The 16,990-nt window shown below is 36.8% G+C and overlaps 1 protein-coding gene across 1 annotated transcript in view; it reads left to right on the top strand.

Annotated features, from left to right (window-relative positions):
- The first annotated feature begins 4,942 nt into the window (after window positions 1–4,942).
- Window positions 4,943–16,990, top strand: part of ARHGAP5 (Rho GTPase activating protein 5) — a 37,555-nt gene continuing 25,507 nt past the window's right edge. Inside the window, exon 1 of the mRNA XM_010282746.1 lies at window positions 4,943–8,720. Coding sequence (XP_010281048.1) covers window positions 4,998–8,720 — 3,723 coding nt within the window. The 5' untranslated portion in view covers window positions 4,943–4,997. The remainder of the gene's footprint in view (window positions 8,721–16,990) is intronic.

Here is a 16,990-nt window from a genome sequence, read left to right as displayed (position 1 = left end):
TTTTTCATTTTTTTCGAGCACCATCCCTGCCATAAAATCAACACTTATCAAGGTTTTACTAAAAATTTTTATCCTACTTGAGAATTCACAATTGTCAAATATAGTTATGCTTTCAATTTCTGATTTGTCACAATTTGTGAGACCTTTTAATATAGAAGTAAAAGGGTTTTGAGGTAGACTGTGTTGTTTTTTTGTAGTAATAAAATGTATATACATGTATTTAGACATACATTCATTTTATATATTTTGTTCTTACTGACTATACGGACTTCATCTTACAAAACCATGTTCTAGATATTTTACAATTTTAAATTCTTCAACAAATGATTAGCAATTTTTGTATCTCACACTTCGTGTGTTATCTGAGACACTATATTAATTTTTTTTTCAGAAGAGGGGTCTGCAGCCTAGGTATTGTTAAAATACCAAGTTGAACTTATGAAATCACAATCACTTAAGAAGAATTATGCCCTCTCTGTCCCAAGTATTAATAGCTGTGCTTACAGGATTTAAACCCTCTAAGTTCAGAGGAAGACCATCCTGAGCTCCGAGTTCTGTTTGTAGGTTTAAAAAGAGGAAAACAATCTTCATGCATAGGTGAACTGTTGTACCTTCTCTGATTGCTACTTCTCCTTTCATAATTTGAAATTATTAACAGATCTTACTTTTTGTTTTCAGATCCCTCAGGGAAGGACTTACTGAAGGACACCGTTTAAATGTGTGACATTACTGCAGGAAGATCACAGCAGGGTAATCATCTTGCTCTGCACCTTGTTATCCTAAGGGTAAGTTTGGGCTTTAGGTCTTCATAATCTTGTGTTTAAGGGGGGAGGTGGGTGAATAAGTAGCAGATAATACACCTTGTTTTCTTCATACCTGCTGGCAGTCTGAAAGCCTGTAGAGACAAGGTCCTATAGTGCGACTGTAGAAGGTCAGAGATTCTTCCTGCAGTGATGTCATACACCTCGTGTCTTCTGTAGTTCTTCATAATTTTTCTTTTTGAACACAGAAACACTCCATTATTTTCAATCTGAAGACTGAAATTAGTTGGGGATATCAAACAACCCCTCCTTTGAATTCGTAAAAAAGATGAAAGCTGGGGGGGGGGGGCAATGAATTGTATTGTTTTCAGTTTGTTATAACAGAATTAGGCATATTGAAGTAAGATAATTGAACTAATTTAACATGAATTTGCAGTGTGTATATTTTAAAACTGTACAAAACTATAAAATATCTTTAAATTAGTGTTATACTGAAAAGAAAAATCTTCCATTTTGGGAGAAATTTAATAATGATTACGTATTAAATGTGAAGCCATTATGATGTCAGGTTTTTATCATGTTTATTACTAAATTAACACAGATGTTATTCTGTGACTTTGCTTTGTACAATCAGTGCAGAGTAGAAACTATAAAAAACAAAAAGAAAACCACACTAGTTTTCACTATCTTTAGTGATTCAACTCCCACTATGGTGAAAATCTTTCATGACGGAAATTTTGTGAGACACTTTGTTTTCTCTTTGCCAGTGTCCCATTTCACCTTACGCTTTGTATTTACTCACTTAAAAATGTATTGATTGGACAAAATATTGCTGGAGGAAGAAGAACCTTTGCTATGTGAGGATGTAGAGTTTCTGCAAGTATTGATTGTTTCTTGTGAGCTAGTTGCAGATTGAGAGCATTTTCCTGATTAAATGAAATAATCCCCTGGATGAAGATTTTTGTGTTCTAGTTTAGTCCTGTATTGTGCTGTGGTAAACAGAGAACATTTTAGAGTGGAAGTGCTGACTAAACTTCTTATTCTGATAGTTTGAATGATGCTACTATGATAAGCTTTGCTTTAGAAAGAAAATACTGGGTTTATTTGTAGTGATATAAACACTGCTTGTGAAGGTTTTACTTTTGCTAAGTATTTTTACTCCCAGAGCCATTTTCTGTTATCTATAAAGCCTGTGTTTTAAGAATATAAAGAACACAGTGGGAACGGTAAAAAGCAAAAATTAAAATACAAACTGATTAAACAAAAAAAGAAAAATAATTCCTAAATCATGGCATAAAAATTTCAGTTCTTGCAATATAAAAACTCTCAAGTATAAAAATTAGACTGAGTTTACTTTCCTTTTCATTTTGTAATGAAATTGATACTTTGTTATAAAAAAGATACTTTCCTTGACTGTGATTTCTGTAACTGAGCGCTAGTTTTATATATCTCTGTTTTATTTTACGTTTTGGCCAATGAATTTCATTACAAATGTTGTTACATAGTGTGTTTCTGATCAGAATGTCAATTTTCTATTTCTAGGTGTTAGTAAGTCGGAGAGCTCTGTTGGCTAGGCATTGCTTTTGTATAAGATATTAAAGGTTTCAATATCTTTATCTCTGGTTGCAACTTTTAGTTATACAAATACTTCTCTTACTCAGATATGTTTTAGCAGTCATGAAGTACAAGTATTAAAGCAGATTTTGAGAGCTTTTTGGGTGACAGATCCTACACATATATTTTTTTTTTTTAACTAAAGTACTACAGTACCATTCTCAACAAATTGTTGCTAAGAATGACAAAAGAATAACAAATAAAGCTGAGGTATTGAGACTTCAGTATTGATGCTTAAAATTCTCCTTCATATAAGGGCTATTTACAGGTTTGTTTACATACATATATGTTGTTATTTTGCACTCCACAAATGTAAACCCAAGTGTATTAAGTACAGTAGTCTGTACCTTTCATTTATTGTGCCATGTGATAGCTTACTTTTCTTATTTTCTTAATAAAAAGAATTTTTATCAAAATATTTTCACAAAATTATAGAACAGTGTAGGGAGTACCTCTGGATGACCTCTGGAGTTCATCTTGTCCAGTCTCTCTGGTCAAGCAGGGTCACCTAGAGCAGGTTGCCCAGGACCATGTCCAGGCAGCTTTTGAATATCTCCAATGAGGGAGCCTTCACAACCTCTCTGGGCACCCTTGTACTGGTGCTCAGTCACCCTCACATGTTTGTATGGCACCTTCTGTGTTTCAGTCTGTGCCTGTTGTGTCTTGTCCTGTCACTGGACACCACTGGAAAGAGTCTGGCTCTGCCGCCTTTGCACCCTTCCTCAAATATTTGTACATATTGATGAGATCCCCCTGAGCCCTCTCTTCTCCAGACTAAACAGTCCCAGCCCTACCAGCCTTTCCTTATATGACAGATGCTTTAGTCCCTTAATCAGCTTACTGGCCCTTTGCTGGACTGTCTCCAGTAGCTCTATCTTCCTTCTACTGTAGTAGAACTGGACACAGCGCATCAGGTGCGGCCACACCAGTGCTACATAAAGAGGGAGGATCACCTACTTTGACCTGCTGGCAATACTTTGTCTAATGCTGCACAGGACACCGTTAGCCTTGTTTACTGCAAGTGTGCATTGCTGGCTCATGTTCAGCTTGCTGTCCACTGGGATCCCCAGGTCCTTTTCTGCAAAGCTACTTTCCAGCCAGTTGGCTCCCAGCGTATACTGGTACATGGGGTTATTCTTCCCTGGATGCAGCACTTTGCAGGGCACGAGGTTCTTGTCAGCCTGTGTCTTTAGCCTGTCGAGGTCTCCCTGAATGGTAGCATATCCCTCTGGTGTATCAGCAACCAGCAACTCCTCCCAATTTTGTCATCAGCAAACTTGCTGAGGGTACACTCTGCCCCATCATTTCAAGTCATTAATGAAGATGCTGAACAGTATTGGATGCAGTATTGGCCCCTGGAGTACATGGCTAGTTACTGGCCCCCAACTAGATTTCATGCCATGGATCACAACCTGCTGGGTGCAGTCATTCAGCCACTCAATTTTTTATGTTTTCCTCATAATATAATTGTTTCTAAAACAGTAAATAGCTTGCCATTTGCAGTATATATGTAAGCAAAGTCTTCTGATTAACTGACATTTAGTGGTAATCATTGTACTTGATGACCATTTCAATAAAGCCACTGGAAACTTGTAATAATTCTGTGGAAGTTTGAGTGTAGATATAGTAGGGTTTTTTTATAGTTATTAAAAGTTTTTGGTTTTTTTCCTAGAGACTGAAGGAATGATACTACATTAAGGAATGAACTTAAAATTCAGGCATAAGTCTTATTTTTCTGTACCTAGTATCTGTAGGACAATGTTTGTATCTTTCTGTAGAGTTCAGGTTAGAAATATCTCCTTAAAAGCAGTTTACTTTTAGTATACAAATAAAGTAGTTTACTTTTGCAAATAGGTAGTGACTGAGCCACATTGCCAACTTCCTGGTTTTACAGCTTCTTATTTTGAAAGTTTCATTACTGAAACCTAAAGCCAAACCTACAAATGCACACAAAAGCAGTGTTATTCAGGCAGGTAAGCATGCTATCTAGTGGAAGTATGAGCGTGAGGAGAAATATGTGTATGTGAATATTGGGTTGGTTTTAGAGTTTTTGTGTGGTATTTATCATAGTGGAAAATGCTTTCGAGAGCTTAGGTGCCCATAAGTTCTGAAGGAAGACAGTAAGTTGGGTTTTTGTGTATAGTGTTTTTTTGTTTTGTTTTGTTTTTTTTAGAAGTATGCTGATCACCTATCAAACTAAGTGATGAGCTATTATTGAACTGTGCCTGAAGCCTGTTTGTTTTAAAATTTATAATACCAGTAGCATTAACATGAAAGAATTATGAGTTTAAGAACTTATTTAAAGTAGTGATGAAAATTTTGTGTACATAGAAAACAATTTCAGGGTGAGCAAGCAAAAGTGCTTTTTAAAATCTCTTCTTTCATGAGTATTAGAAGAAATACCTGCAGTCTGTAAATTTTTTTTTTCCTGCTTTGTTTTCTTTAGGAAGATGATGCTCGTCATCCTAGTTATCTGAGGTTCTCTCAATGACAAGCTAAAGCAAGAGCAACTGAAAGCTATTTCTGGAACCCTGGATATACAACTTAAATTTGTAGGAACCTTTCCAGAATGAAAACCACGTACAGTTACCTTGATAATTGCAAAAGGATGAGAGGAAAGTTATGATGGCAAAAAACAAAGAGCCACGTCCCCCATCTTATGCGGTTAGTGTTGTTGGACTGTCTGGAACTGAAAAGGATAAAGGTAATTGTGGAGTTGGAAAGTCGTGTTTGTGCAATAGATTCGTTCGTTCAAAAGCAGATGAATATTATCCTGAGCATACCTCTGTGCTTAGCACAATTGACTTTGGAGGAAGAGTTGTTAACAATGATCACTTTTTGTACTGGGGTGACGTAACACAAAGTGGTGAGGATGGAATTGAGTGCAGAATTCATGTGATTGAACAGACTGAGTTCATTGATGATCAGACTTTCTTGCCTCATCGGAGTACGAATTTACAACCATATATAAAACGTGCAGCTGCCTCCAAACTGCAGTCAGCAGAAAAATTAATGTACATTTGCACAGATCAGCTAGGCTTGGAGCAAGACTTTGAGCAAAAACAAATGCCTGAAGGGAAATTAAACATAGATGGTTTTTTATTGTGCATTGACGTGAGCCAAGGATGCAATAGGAAGTTTGATGATCAACTTAAATTTGTGAATAATCTCTATATCCAGCTCTCAAAATCTAAAAAACCCATAATAATAGCAGCAACGAAATGTGATGAATGTGTGGATCATTATCTGCGAGAGGTTCAGGCCTTTGCTTCTAATAAGAAGAACCTTGTGGTAGTGGAAACATCGGCAAGATTCAATGTCAATATTGAAACATGTTTTACTGCACTGGTACAAATGATGGATAAAACTCGTGGTAAACCTAAAATAATCCCCTATCTGGATGCCTATAAAACTCAAAGACAATTAGTTGTTACAGCAACAGATAAGTTTGAAAAACTCGTGCAAACTGTGAGAGACTATCATGCAACTTGGAAGACTGTTAGTAATAAACTGAAAAACCACCCTGATTACGAAGAGTATATAAATTTGGAAGGAACAAAAAAGGCCAAAAATACGTTTTCAAAACACATAGAGCAGCTTAAACAGGAACATATTAGAAAAAGAAAAGAAGAATACATTAATGCATTGCCAAGAGCTCTTAATAGTCTTCTGTCAAATCTTGATGAGATTGAACACTTGAGCTGGTCAGAAGCCTTGAAGTTAATGGAGAAAAGGCCTGACTTCCAGTCTTGTTTTGTAGTGCTTGAAAAAACACCCTGGGATGAAACTGACCATATAGATAAAGTGAATGACAGGAGGATTCCATTTGACCTTCTCACCACACTAGAGGCAGAAAAAGTTTATCAAAACCATGTGCAGCATCTTATATCTGAAAAAAGGAGGGTTGAAATGAAGGAGAAATTCAAAAAAACTCTTGAGAAAATCCAGTTCATTACACCCGGACAGCCATGGGAAGAAGTTTTATGTTTTGTAGTGGAGGATGAAGCATTCAAATACATCACTGATGCAGACAGTAAGGAAGTGTATGGTAGGCATCAGAGGGAGATTGTTGAAAAAGCCAAAGAGGAGTTTCAGGAAATGCTTTTTGAACATTCAGAGCTGTTTTATGACCTGGATCTTAATGCAACACCAAGTTCGGATAAAATGAGTGAAATTCATGCAGTTCTGAGTGAAGAACCTAGATACAAAGCTTTACAGAAACTTGCACCTGATAGAGAATCTCTTCTGCTTAAACACATAGGATTTGTTTATCACCCAACTAAAGAAACTTGTCTCAGTGGCCAAAATTGCACGGACATTAAAGTAGAGCAGTTACTTGCCAGCAGTCTTCTGCAACTAGACCATGGCCGCTCAAATTTATACCACGATAGTGCCAACATTGATAAAGTCAATCTTTTCATTCTGGGCAAAGATGGCCTTGCACAAGAATTGGCAAATGAAATTCGGACACAATCCACTGATGATGAATATGCATTAGATGGAAAAATATATGAACTAGATCTTAGGCCAGTTGATGCAAAATCACCATACCTGTTGACTCAGTTGTGGACCTCAACCTTCAAACCACATGGGTGTTTCTGTGTGTTTAACTCTATTGAATCACTGAATTTTATTGGGGAGTGCATTGCAAAAATAAGGGCTGAAGCATCTCAAATAAGGAGAGATAAGTATATGGCCAATCTTCCATTTACATTAATACTGGCTAACCAGAGGGACAGTGTTAGCAAGAATCTACCTATTCTGAGACATCAGGGACAGCAATTGGCCAACAAATTACAATGTCCTTTTGTAGATGTGCCTGCTGGTACATATCCACGCAAATTTAATGAGACCCAAATAAAACAAGCTCTGAGGGGAGTACTGGAAGCAGTTAAACACAATTTTGATGTTGTAAGTCCAGTTCCCACCATTAAAGATCTGTCAGAAGCTGACTTAAGGATTGTCATGTGTGCCATGTGTGGTGATCCGTTTAGCGTGGATCTTATTCTTTCACCCTTCCTTGACTCTCACTCCTGTAGTGCTGCTCAGGCTGGCCAGAATAATTCTTTGATGCTTGATAAAATCATAGGTGAAAAGAGGCGTCGAATACAGATAACTATATTATCATATCATTCTTCAATTGGTGTAAGGAAAGATGAACTTGTTCACGGATATATACTAGTCTATTCTGCGAAGCGGAAGGCATCCATGGGAATGCTTCGGGCATTTCTTTCTGAAGTTCAGGATACGATTCCTGTCCAGTTAGTGGCTGTTACTGATAGCCAGGCAGACTTCTTTGAGAATGAAGCTATCAAGGAACTCATGACTGAAGGAGAACACATAGCAACAGAGATTACTGCTAAGTTTACAGCTTTATATTCATTATCTCAATATCATCGTCAAACTGAGGTTTTCACATTGTTCTTCAGTGACGTATTAGAGAAGAAAAACATGATTGAAAGTTCTTATATGTCAGACAGCACAAGGGAAATGACGCATGCAAGCGAAGACGTTTTTCCAAGATCTCCCAGAGGAGGTTCCCTTGACTATAATTATCCAGATTCAGAGGATGATACTGAAGGACCGCCACCTTACAGTCCGATTGGTGATGATGTACGGTTACTTCCAGCACCTAGTGACCGTTCAAAGTACCGATTGGACTTGGAAGGGAATGAGTATCCTATTCACAGTACACCACTCAATTGTCATGACCATGAACGCAACCATAAAGTGCCTCCTCCAATAAAACCGAAACCACTTGTTCCAAGAACAAATGTGAAAAAACTGGATCCTAACCTCCTGAAAACAATTGAAGCAGGTATTGGCAAAAACCCCAGGAAACAACCTTGTCGAGTACCTGTGGCACCACCAGAAGATATAGACCAATCTGACAACTACGCTGAGCCTGTTGACACTATTTTCAAACATAAAGGCTTTGCAGATGATATCTATGCGGTTCCAGATGATAGCCAGAATCGTATTATTAAAGTTCGAAATTCAATTGTTTTAAATACCCAAGGTGAGGAAGAAAATGGGTTTTCTGATAGAATATCCAAAAGTCATGGGGAAAGAAGACCTTCAAAATACAAGTATAAGTCTAAGACTCTGTTCAGCAAGGCTAAGTCTTACTATAGGAGAACACATTCAGATGCAAGTGATGATGAGGCTTTCACCACCTCTAAAACTAAAAGAAAAGGAAGACATCGTGGAAGTGAAGAAGACCCACTTCTTTCACCTGTCGAAACATGGAAGGGTGGCATAGATAACCCTGCTATTACATCGGATCAAGAATTGGATGATAAAAAAATGAAAAAGAAAACCCACAAAGTAAAAGAAGACAAGAAGGTAGGTCAATTGATTTAAATTTTATTTACAACTTCTGGCCCATTGTAAGAAGGGAAGAGTCAAAATATGCAAGAGTTGCACCCTGTTTTGGAACAGGTGCTTTAAAATTTCGGTGTAGCATTGTTTGATTTTTGCCGAGGTTTCTGCTTAACTTGCTCTGAACTGGCAAACCTGAGGGAGTGAGATGGTTTGCCTACCTAATCAGCTGTTCAATAAGTTTCAGTTTGTTTCACCTCTGTTTGTACATATTCAGTCTCTCTTCCATATGATTAAGTGAAAAAAAAAAAAAAAGCTGCTTTATGACTTCTTGGGTAGAACTGGTTCTTGCAGTTCTTGCAGTTCTGGCTGTTGGAATGAAGTTTAGGGCTGGTGAATGAAAGGGGTGGTTTCATTTTAATTCTCAGTTGTCTACCTGGAACGCAGGTTCCAGAACAAGAGCACGAAAAGGAAACTTTTTATAGTGGTTTTACTGACTGCTGCATTTTCCTAGTGTGGGCAAGCAAGTAATTAAGTTGAAAGCTGTGTACCTGTACAATTTTCTATTCAAACAAAATAAAGGGAACAAAATGCCTGCCCAGTGTGGGTTTCCAAATAATAATGTGACATTCTACTTGAAAAATGTCTGTACTTTATTTTGATCTTTATGCTTCGAAGTTACTTATTTTTGACTTACTGTTTTAAAAATTATTATATCAAAGTAGTGTTGTGGTATAGGTACTGGATGTATGCTCTTTATAGTTTAGATTTTAATTTTAGGCTAGCAATGATTGTCTTGCATATGGCTTTTGTTTAACATTAAATCAGGAGTGTTACTGGTCAGTTAGATATTACCTTTCTTGTCTCAAAATAAATCAACCTTTTTGATATTGTCTTTTGTTGAACTTAGCTTTATTGTCTTTTTAGCTTAAATCTGACAGTACTTGAATAGCATTTAAAAATGTTTTGTTCAAGTAGCCCATAGTTACATTTTACTAATGGATTAAATTCTGAATTGCACTTCCTAGTATGCAGCTGTGATTTGAATTACACATGACTGATTTAAAGGGCACTAAATTTTCTTAAGGCTTACTCATAAGCGTAGATAGTGATGTCTTGTGGGTATAAAATCATGTGGTTAATACTTTGAAGTTATTCTTTTAGGGAAACTTAAATGTTTTTGAAAACAATAATGTTTATACTTTTGACTGAAATCTGCTACATAGAAATTGAAATGTAGTATTCATAATCCTTCTACTGTGTCAGCTCTGTTGAGTTGACAGAAGTTCCTCTGAGTTGGATATTTATATTTAAACTGTGTAGACCTAGTATAGTGGTATCTTCTCTTCTGACACTGTGTCAGGAAACCCCCTGGTATCTTTACCAAAGCCTCCGCTTTTGGCTTTGACCTGTTGAGAGGCAGAAGTTTCAGGCTCTTCTGTTCTAAATTTTTGTAGTGGTTAAGTCTCTTGAAGAGTACAAGAGCTGTTTCAGGCTTTCTTTAATGTATCTCTTGGGTTTGTTGGTGGTTTTAGGGTCTTGGGTGTTGGTTTTTTTTAGCTTGCAAGTTGTCGTCCAGGGTTGATACTTCCAAATTAGTCAGAGAAGGCTTCTAATAGTAGAAGTACAAATTATTGTAATGATGGAGAAAGCGAATTTAACTTGATAGCTAATATGTTTGCAAGCATTCAAAATATCTAAGGATGTTGAGTGCTTAGTGCTTTTGCTAAGTAGTGACTTCGTGTGTTGACTTGCATTATGTTGAAGTGAGAGTAGTTCCAGTTCATGTGATGAGTCATTCTATATTGTATTATACTCCTTTGTTTTTTTTAACTCTTGCTTTTTTTTTGCGAGAGAGATGTAGGTGTTTTAGTTTTGGAACTTACCATGTTTTCCTGTGTTGTTTTAGATGAGCAGCTATCAGTATTTAATTATAAAAACTCAAAAATTATTCAAATGGTATTTTCCTTGTTGAGTGTTATTTGATCCATGTAGGGGATGTTAGTCACCATTATTTACAGATTACTGCGGGGTTTTTTGTGATAATTTTGAACATGAAAGGGATAAATTAAACTTTTGTACTCCTTTCTGAATATTTCTTAAAACTCTTACTGATACTTTTTCTAAATTGTTTAGCTGAACATAAAGGGAATCCAAGATACAGATGGAACTATTCTTGCTATAATTATAGTGATTCTGAAATACAGAAATCTTATGAACAAAATGAATTCGGAAAAACTCAACCTTGGAAGTCTGAGGTCCTCATTGTCACTGCCGAAGATTACAACTTGATCTTTTTTTTAAAAAATGTATTGTCATATTAAATCAGGTTTGTAGTATGCTGTTGCTTTTTAAAGCCCAAATAAGATGTAACATTCTTGATACACTTTTCACCTTTGTTGGTTTGAGGAGTTTGCTATGTGGTACTTCTGGGTGGGTTTCTTGTAAGGTGTTGCAGAAAGCTCCTATGCACTGTCATTTGTGGTTTATGCACTTCAGTTTTCAGTTACGCAAAGCAGGTTTCATCTAGAGACAGAATATGCCTATGCAGAATTTTACATTTAGAATGTTTTAAAAAACTACATTGGGGGGTGTGTTGGTTTTGGGTTTGTCTTGTTATTTAAAGATAATGTGTTTCAAGAAAGAGACATAACCTTGCTGAACGATGCTCATTCTGTCCTGATGCTTTCAGACCCCAGTCTCCCTACTTGCAGGATGAAATCATATAAAGGTATGGGCACTAGGACAGTTATAGGGTGGCAGGGGATGGGTGTAGGGTGATTGTAGGATTCAGGTAAAAAATTGAAGGGAAGAGGGCAAGAACTGGATGGGTAGGAAGGAGGAGGAGAGTTTTGGCAAACAATAGAATAGGAAAAACAACAGTTCCTTTTTACAACCCTGAAGTTAACAGCTGTAGTTTGATCTGCTAACACACATGTAGCAAACTTTTTAAAAATTCAATTGTGAACACATGTTATTAAAGGCAGAAGTAAATACTCAGAATTTTTCTACTTGTTGCTATTTGGAAGCATAAATTAAAATGTTTTACCGTGGGCAGCATAGCAATGAGAAATCTGTGGCAAGCAGGTAGTGTTACTTGCAAGGTCCTCTAACATTTCTTACTGCCAAAGGAAATTAAACAGTTTAAAATGGAGACCAGTTCAGTAAGTGTGCTTTGGTCTGAATTACTTGCCCATTATTGTTGTCCCTAGCACCCTGTTTGTGTTCTCAGATCTTGTTTCTATATACTGGTAGTCAGAACTGCAAGAACCATCCTTGAGCTCGGTTTCCAATTATCAAAGAAATAATTCCTCTGAAAACTTCTATCCCCTCATTCTTACTATTCTGTAAAACTCCTCCAGAACTTCTGTTTCTTCTATATTGGTGAGGAATCGTTTTATGTAAAATTTCCAGTTTTTACCTTTCCTGTGGTAACCTTTCTCCTGAAATGTTCTTTCCTTTTGTGATGTCTGTCACCCCCAAACAGGTGAACAGAATATGGCTGCTTCTTGACCTGAGTTTTATAATTCCCTCTAAATATAAGCTTTTGAATGAGGATGACTGAAACAATGTATAATATTGCAAAGAATGTTGTAGCAGCACAGCATAGAATCTTAATATTTGTTGATCTGTACTAGAAATGACTACCTGACACAATTGTGTGATCGCATCCAACTTTTTCTTAGCTGCAGTTATTGTCACTTTAGGAACCTTTGGCCTATTCTTGTCCACGGTAATTTCCAGCTAATGACTTCCTACTGTATAGTACAGATGGTTTATAGTACGTGCACATTATAGTATGTACACACACGTGTAGTACATACACACAGTACATGTACATGCTACATGCACATTCCAGTGCATGATTTTTCCATTAGTCTATGACTTTGCTCTTTTTGTTGTTGAATATCATCCTGTTTCTGTTACTACAGTTGTCACCGTAGTTTCCTATATGCTGCCATCAAACACCTTACTAAAGCCCAGACTGGTAAAACCAACTGATCTTGAAAGCTTTGAAATGCATGTTGTCCGCCAATATTTGTTAAGCTATGATGTGCTTCCCTGCCACCCCCGGAAGTTTCTCTGTAAAAGTTTCTCATATGAAGAAGCACCTAGTCCTTTCTGCTGTTATTATGCAAAGTATCTCTCAAGATTAAATGCATTTTCCATAGTGAATTCTCCCCTATATCAACATGCTTTCTATGTTTGATTATTTGTTTCCTTACCAGTGTTGACGAACTTGGAGGAACTAAGCACAGAGTACAGTGTTCATATGCAACTCTGCCTCAGCTGTTACAGCTTTGCCAATTTAGACCTCTCCAGCTGAGATGTGTGCTCATTCATCTCCATGTCTCTCTCAAAAATTGCAAGTGGGAAATACAACTAGATGCTTATCTTAATTAGAATCTTTAACACTGTAATACTAAGGTCTAGTATAGAACATTACTGTGTGTTGTTACATACCAGTCTCTTTAAAGCAGCAGCCTTGCAGGTGGTATAATAAATTCATTTTGTCTTCAGCTAAACTTGATTATTTTGGAGATACGGAGCAACAGAGAGACAATGCAGAAAATTTCAGGGCATGAAAGGGCAGTGAACATTCCTAGAGGATAAGGATCTTGCTGGAGGAAGCTCTCTTAACATCACAGACAGGAGGGATCTCTCCATGTGTGTGCAGTAACCCTAAAGTTGCAAGTGTCATGCAATTTATGCATTGGTATGTAAGGCCCGAACCACAGTGCTCCTTAGCATTTCATTGTTCTCACCATGTTCTCCTGTGTAAACAAGCTGAAATATTTTTGAAGTTATTTATCAATTATTAGTGATTTATCTATTATTATTACTACTTTAAATAATTGCAAGTTATTTTTGACCCTTGTCTTAATTTAGTAATTCCCTGTACAGCAGGAAGCCTGCCTGATTTGGAAACTTGTAGCTGTTCCATGTAGTTACAATTAATACCCTTATTATTTATCTCTACTGTGGAATTGATGAGTATTACAAATTTACCCATCTAATTTAGAGCTCTTACCTTTGTGAACACTTTGAGATATGTTGAGTGTCTAATTTAGACTGTATTTTTTTCCCCCCTTATAAAGTATGGTTGTACCAAGCTTTATCCTCCCCAGCATATCAAGAACAGGAAACATCCTGAGTAAATTTCTGCAAAGGGAAAGGCAGTCTCATTTTGAAATAAATTCTGCAGGCTTCTTGCCTTGTTGTGGAAGAATTATTTTGTTAATACATTTGTGAAAGTAGGAATAAGATTTGTATGAATATCTTTTTTTCTTTGTATGGAAGAAGTTATTTGAAGTACTTTTTAAAAAAAAATCCAAACTACAGAGATGTTGTAAACAACATAGTAAATTAACTGACGAGTGGTAATTTTTTGACATGCCATTGTTGAAAGTTATTAAATTTGAAGAAGTTTCACTATTTTTGTTCTTTGACCAATAGTCAATAGTTTTATTATTCAAGGTCTGATTTTTTTTTTTTTTTTTTTTTTTTGGTGACTGGAGTTTCCAACTGTGGAGTTAAATCACATCTGAAAAACAGTACTTTAAAACATTATGCCCTGTAACCTTATGTGCAAACAACATTTGTTGTTTCCAAAGAAGATTGTGAATTACATTCTTTCTGTTTTCCTTTATATCAAGATGATTGTAAGATGCCTTTTAATTTAATCTGAAGTATTTTTATTTAATCTCAGTATTTCGGCAAGAAAAATCCACTAGTACCTAGATGAATTCTCACATACCTTACTCTGACTTGTTTTAGAACATGATGTAAGTAGTCCAGCTTTGACGTCTATTCTGTGTTTAAACTTGTTTGTGCTCATTACAATTTCAAAACTCCATGAAATTTTGTGTTGAAACTATTACTGAAATAATGTCATGGAACTGTATAGCCCATGTGTGTTGATCTCAGTTTTAATAAGACTATGGTAAACATGTGACAAGTGGGAAATGAGCTTACATTTTTCGTTCAGCTTTCTTGTGTAAATTCAATGGTTGACTTAGCAAAGTGCTGTCCAGTTCAGACTGGAATCAGACTGGAATGTGCAATTTTTTTTTTTTTCCTGAGGACTATAGGAAATATTGAAATCTGTACTTTCAGTTTTAATCTGTTCAAATTTATCACTCTTAAAATGCGTATTTGGAGCCATATGCCTTCTTGAGCCTTTGTAGTTTAAAACTTAGTGTAACAAGCTGGAACTCTAAAAATGGCAGAAGGCATGAGGGGAAGAAAGAGAGCATTTTAGGAACCATCATCTGCATTATTCATATGTCGTATAGTTTCTGACAAGCTAGCCGTGAATTAACGATTACAAATACTTTATTAAGCCTATAAAATGAAGGCTGTTCATGGTGCGTGATTTTATGAAGTCTTTTAATACTCCCAAAAATACTGACTTTGCCCTCAATGACCCTAGGGCTGACTGCACATGAAGCAGGCAGAAAATTTCCTTTGCATTAAAAGTAGTAGTGAAGTTTGTGGGAGGTAGAGAAGTGGCTGAATCTCCCCTTTGATAAATAAATTATGATGGTAGTTCTTGGTGGGATGGAAGTGAGAGAAGAAAAAAGGGGAGCCCCTCTTGAACAGAAAGGACTTGCTAGACTAAGCAGCCCATCCATATAGGGGTTCGAGAGAGAGGTTTGGGAAGTTTTTTAGTTTTCTAAGTTAATTTTAAAAGGTTTTATTTAAGTGTCTTGTACTCTCAAGATGCACAGCTGGTTGAAGTCTTGGCCTAGTTTCTCTCTAGAAGATGAGTGCTGCTTAGCTGGTTCCCTGGTACCTACAGCAAAGAGGGTTAATCTTGAGTATACTTCAAACCTACATTTTCATGGTTTTATGCTTTTTATAATAATATTTCTGGTTTTGAAACCAAGAAGTGGATACTGTGCTGCACTAGAATACATGTTTTCATGTTTGCATTGTCTTTTATTAAGAGGACTTCAGCTAATCTTTTGCAACACACATTTCAGTGATTAAACTGCTGTAACTAAAGCAATATTTACAGAATCACAGAATCATTAAGGTTGGAAAAGACCTTTAAGATCATCAAGTCCAACCATCAACCCAACACCATCATGCCCACTAAACCATATCCTGAAGTGCCACATCCACATATTTTTTTGAATACTTCCAGTGATGGTGACTCCACCACCTCCCTGGGCAGCCTGTTCCAATGTTTGACCACTCTCTCAGTAAAGACATTTTTCCTAATATCTAGTCTAAACTACCCCTGGCGCAACGTGAGGCCATTTCCTCTCGTCCTATCGCTAGTTACTTGGGAGAAGAGGCCAACACCCTCGTCGCCACAACCCCCTTTCAGGTAGTTGTAGAGAGCGATAAGGTCTCCCCTCAGCCTCCTCTTCTCCAGACTACACAACCCCAGTTCCCTGAGCCGCTCCTTATAAGACTTGTTCACCAGACTCCTCACCAGCTTTGTTGACTTTCTTTGGACATGCTCCAGCAAGCTCAGTGTCCTTCTTGTAGTGAGGGGCCCAAAAATGAACACAGTATTTGAGATGCAAGGTAAATGTTGCAGGTAAATGTTTTTGGTATCAGCAACGCAAGGCAAGTTTGGGATTCTCAGAGTTAAAATGCTTTCCTGCCCAAACATATAAGGATTAGCTGGAGGTTTGGCATTGATGTCTGTTAGGGTATGAGGAGAAGTTGTCTTTGGCAAGAAGCAAATGGTGAAGCCCATGTTGGAAAGCTCAACATTAGTGCAGCAACCAATCATATATTAAAAAAAAAAAAAAAGTATGAAAACTTAGCATTTCAGCATTTATGATGTCGGGCTTGAAAACATGAAACAGTGGTATGTGAAGCAGCGAGCTTTTTGCTAGGATAAACAAAGCTTTTGTGCTGGTTCTTGTCGTCTTTAACGTAGTGCCTATTAGTCCTTTATTATGGTGTAGAAGCAGCATACAAAATTGGTTTTGTGCCTGGATTAGTGCTCGCTGTATGCAGTATTAGGTGACTGCTGTATTTTGAGGATTAGGTGTATTGGGCAGAGTTGTTGAACTAAAAATATCTGTGGCAAAAATCATACTCTCTCCACCAAGATCTGGGAATTTAGAAATTATTCACCTTTTTCAGGTGCTGTTTAACTAAATGAGTAATGTTATGTTTAACAGTGTTTTTGTTTAAATATTGTTTCATTAGAGAACTTGAAAAAGTTAATTTTACACAGATAAATTTATGATAATCATTATCTTTACTAGCAGATTTAAAAGTTCCGTGACTGACAGATCAGAAAAGCTATTATTTTCTCAGAGTGGGGA

This window comes from Phaethon lepturus, unplaced genomic scaffold, assembly GCF_000687285.1.
Source record: "Phaethon lepturus isolate BGI_N335 unplaced genomic scaffold, ASM68728v1 scaffold6480, whole genome shotgun sequence".
NCBI lineage: Eukaryota > Metazoa > Chordata > Aves > Phaethontiformes > Phaethontidae > Phaethon > Phaethon lepturus.
Note: the sequence above shows the minus strand (reverse complement) of the source record. Positions and strands in the feature narration are given on the sequence as shown.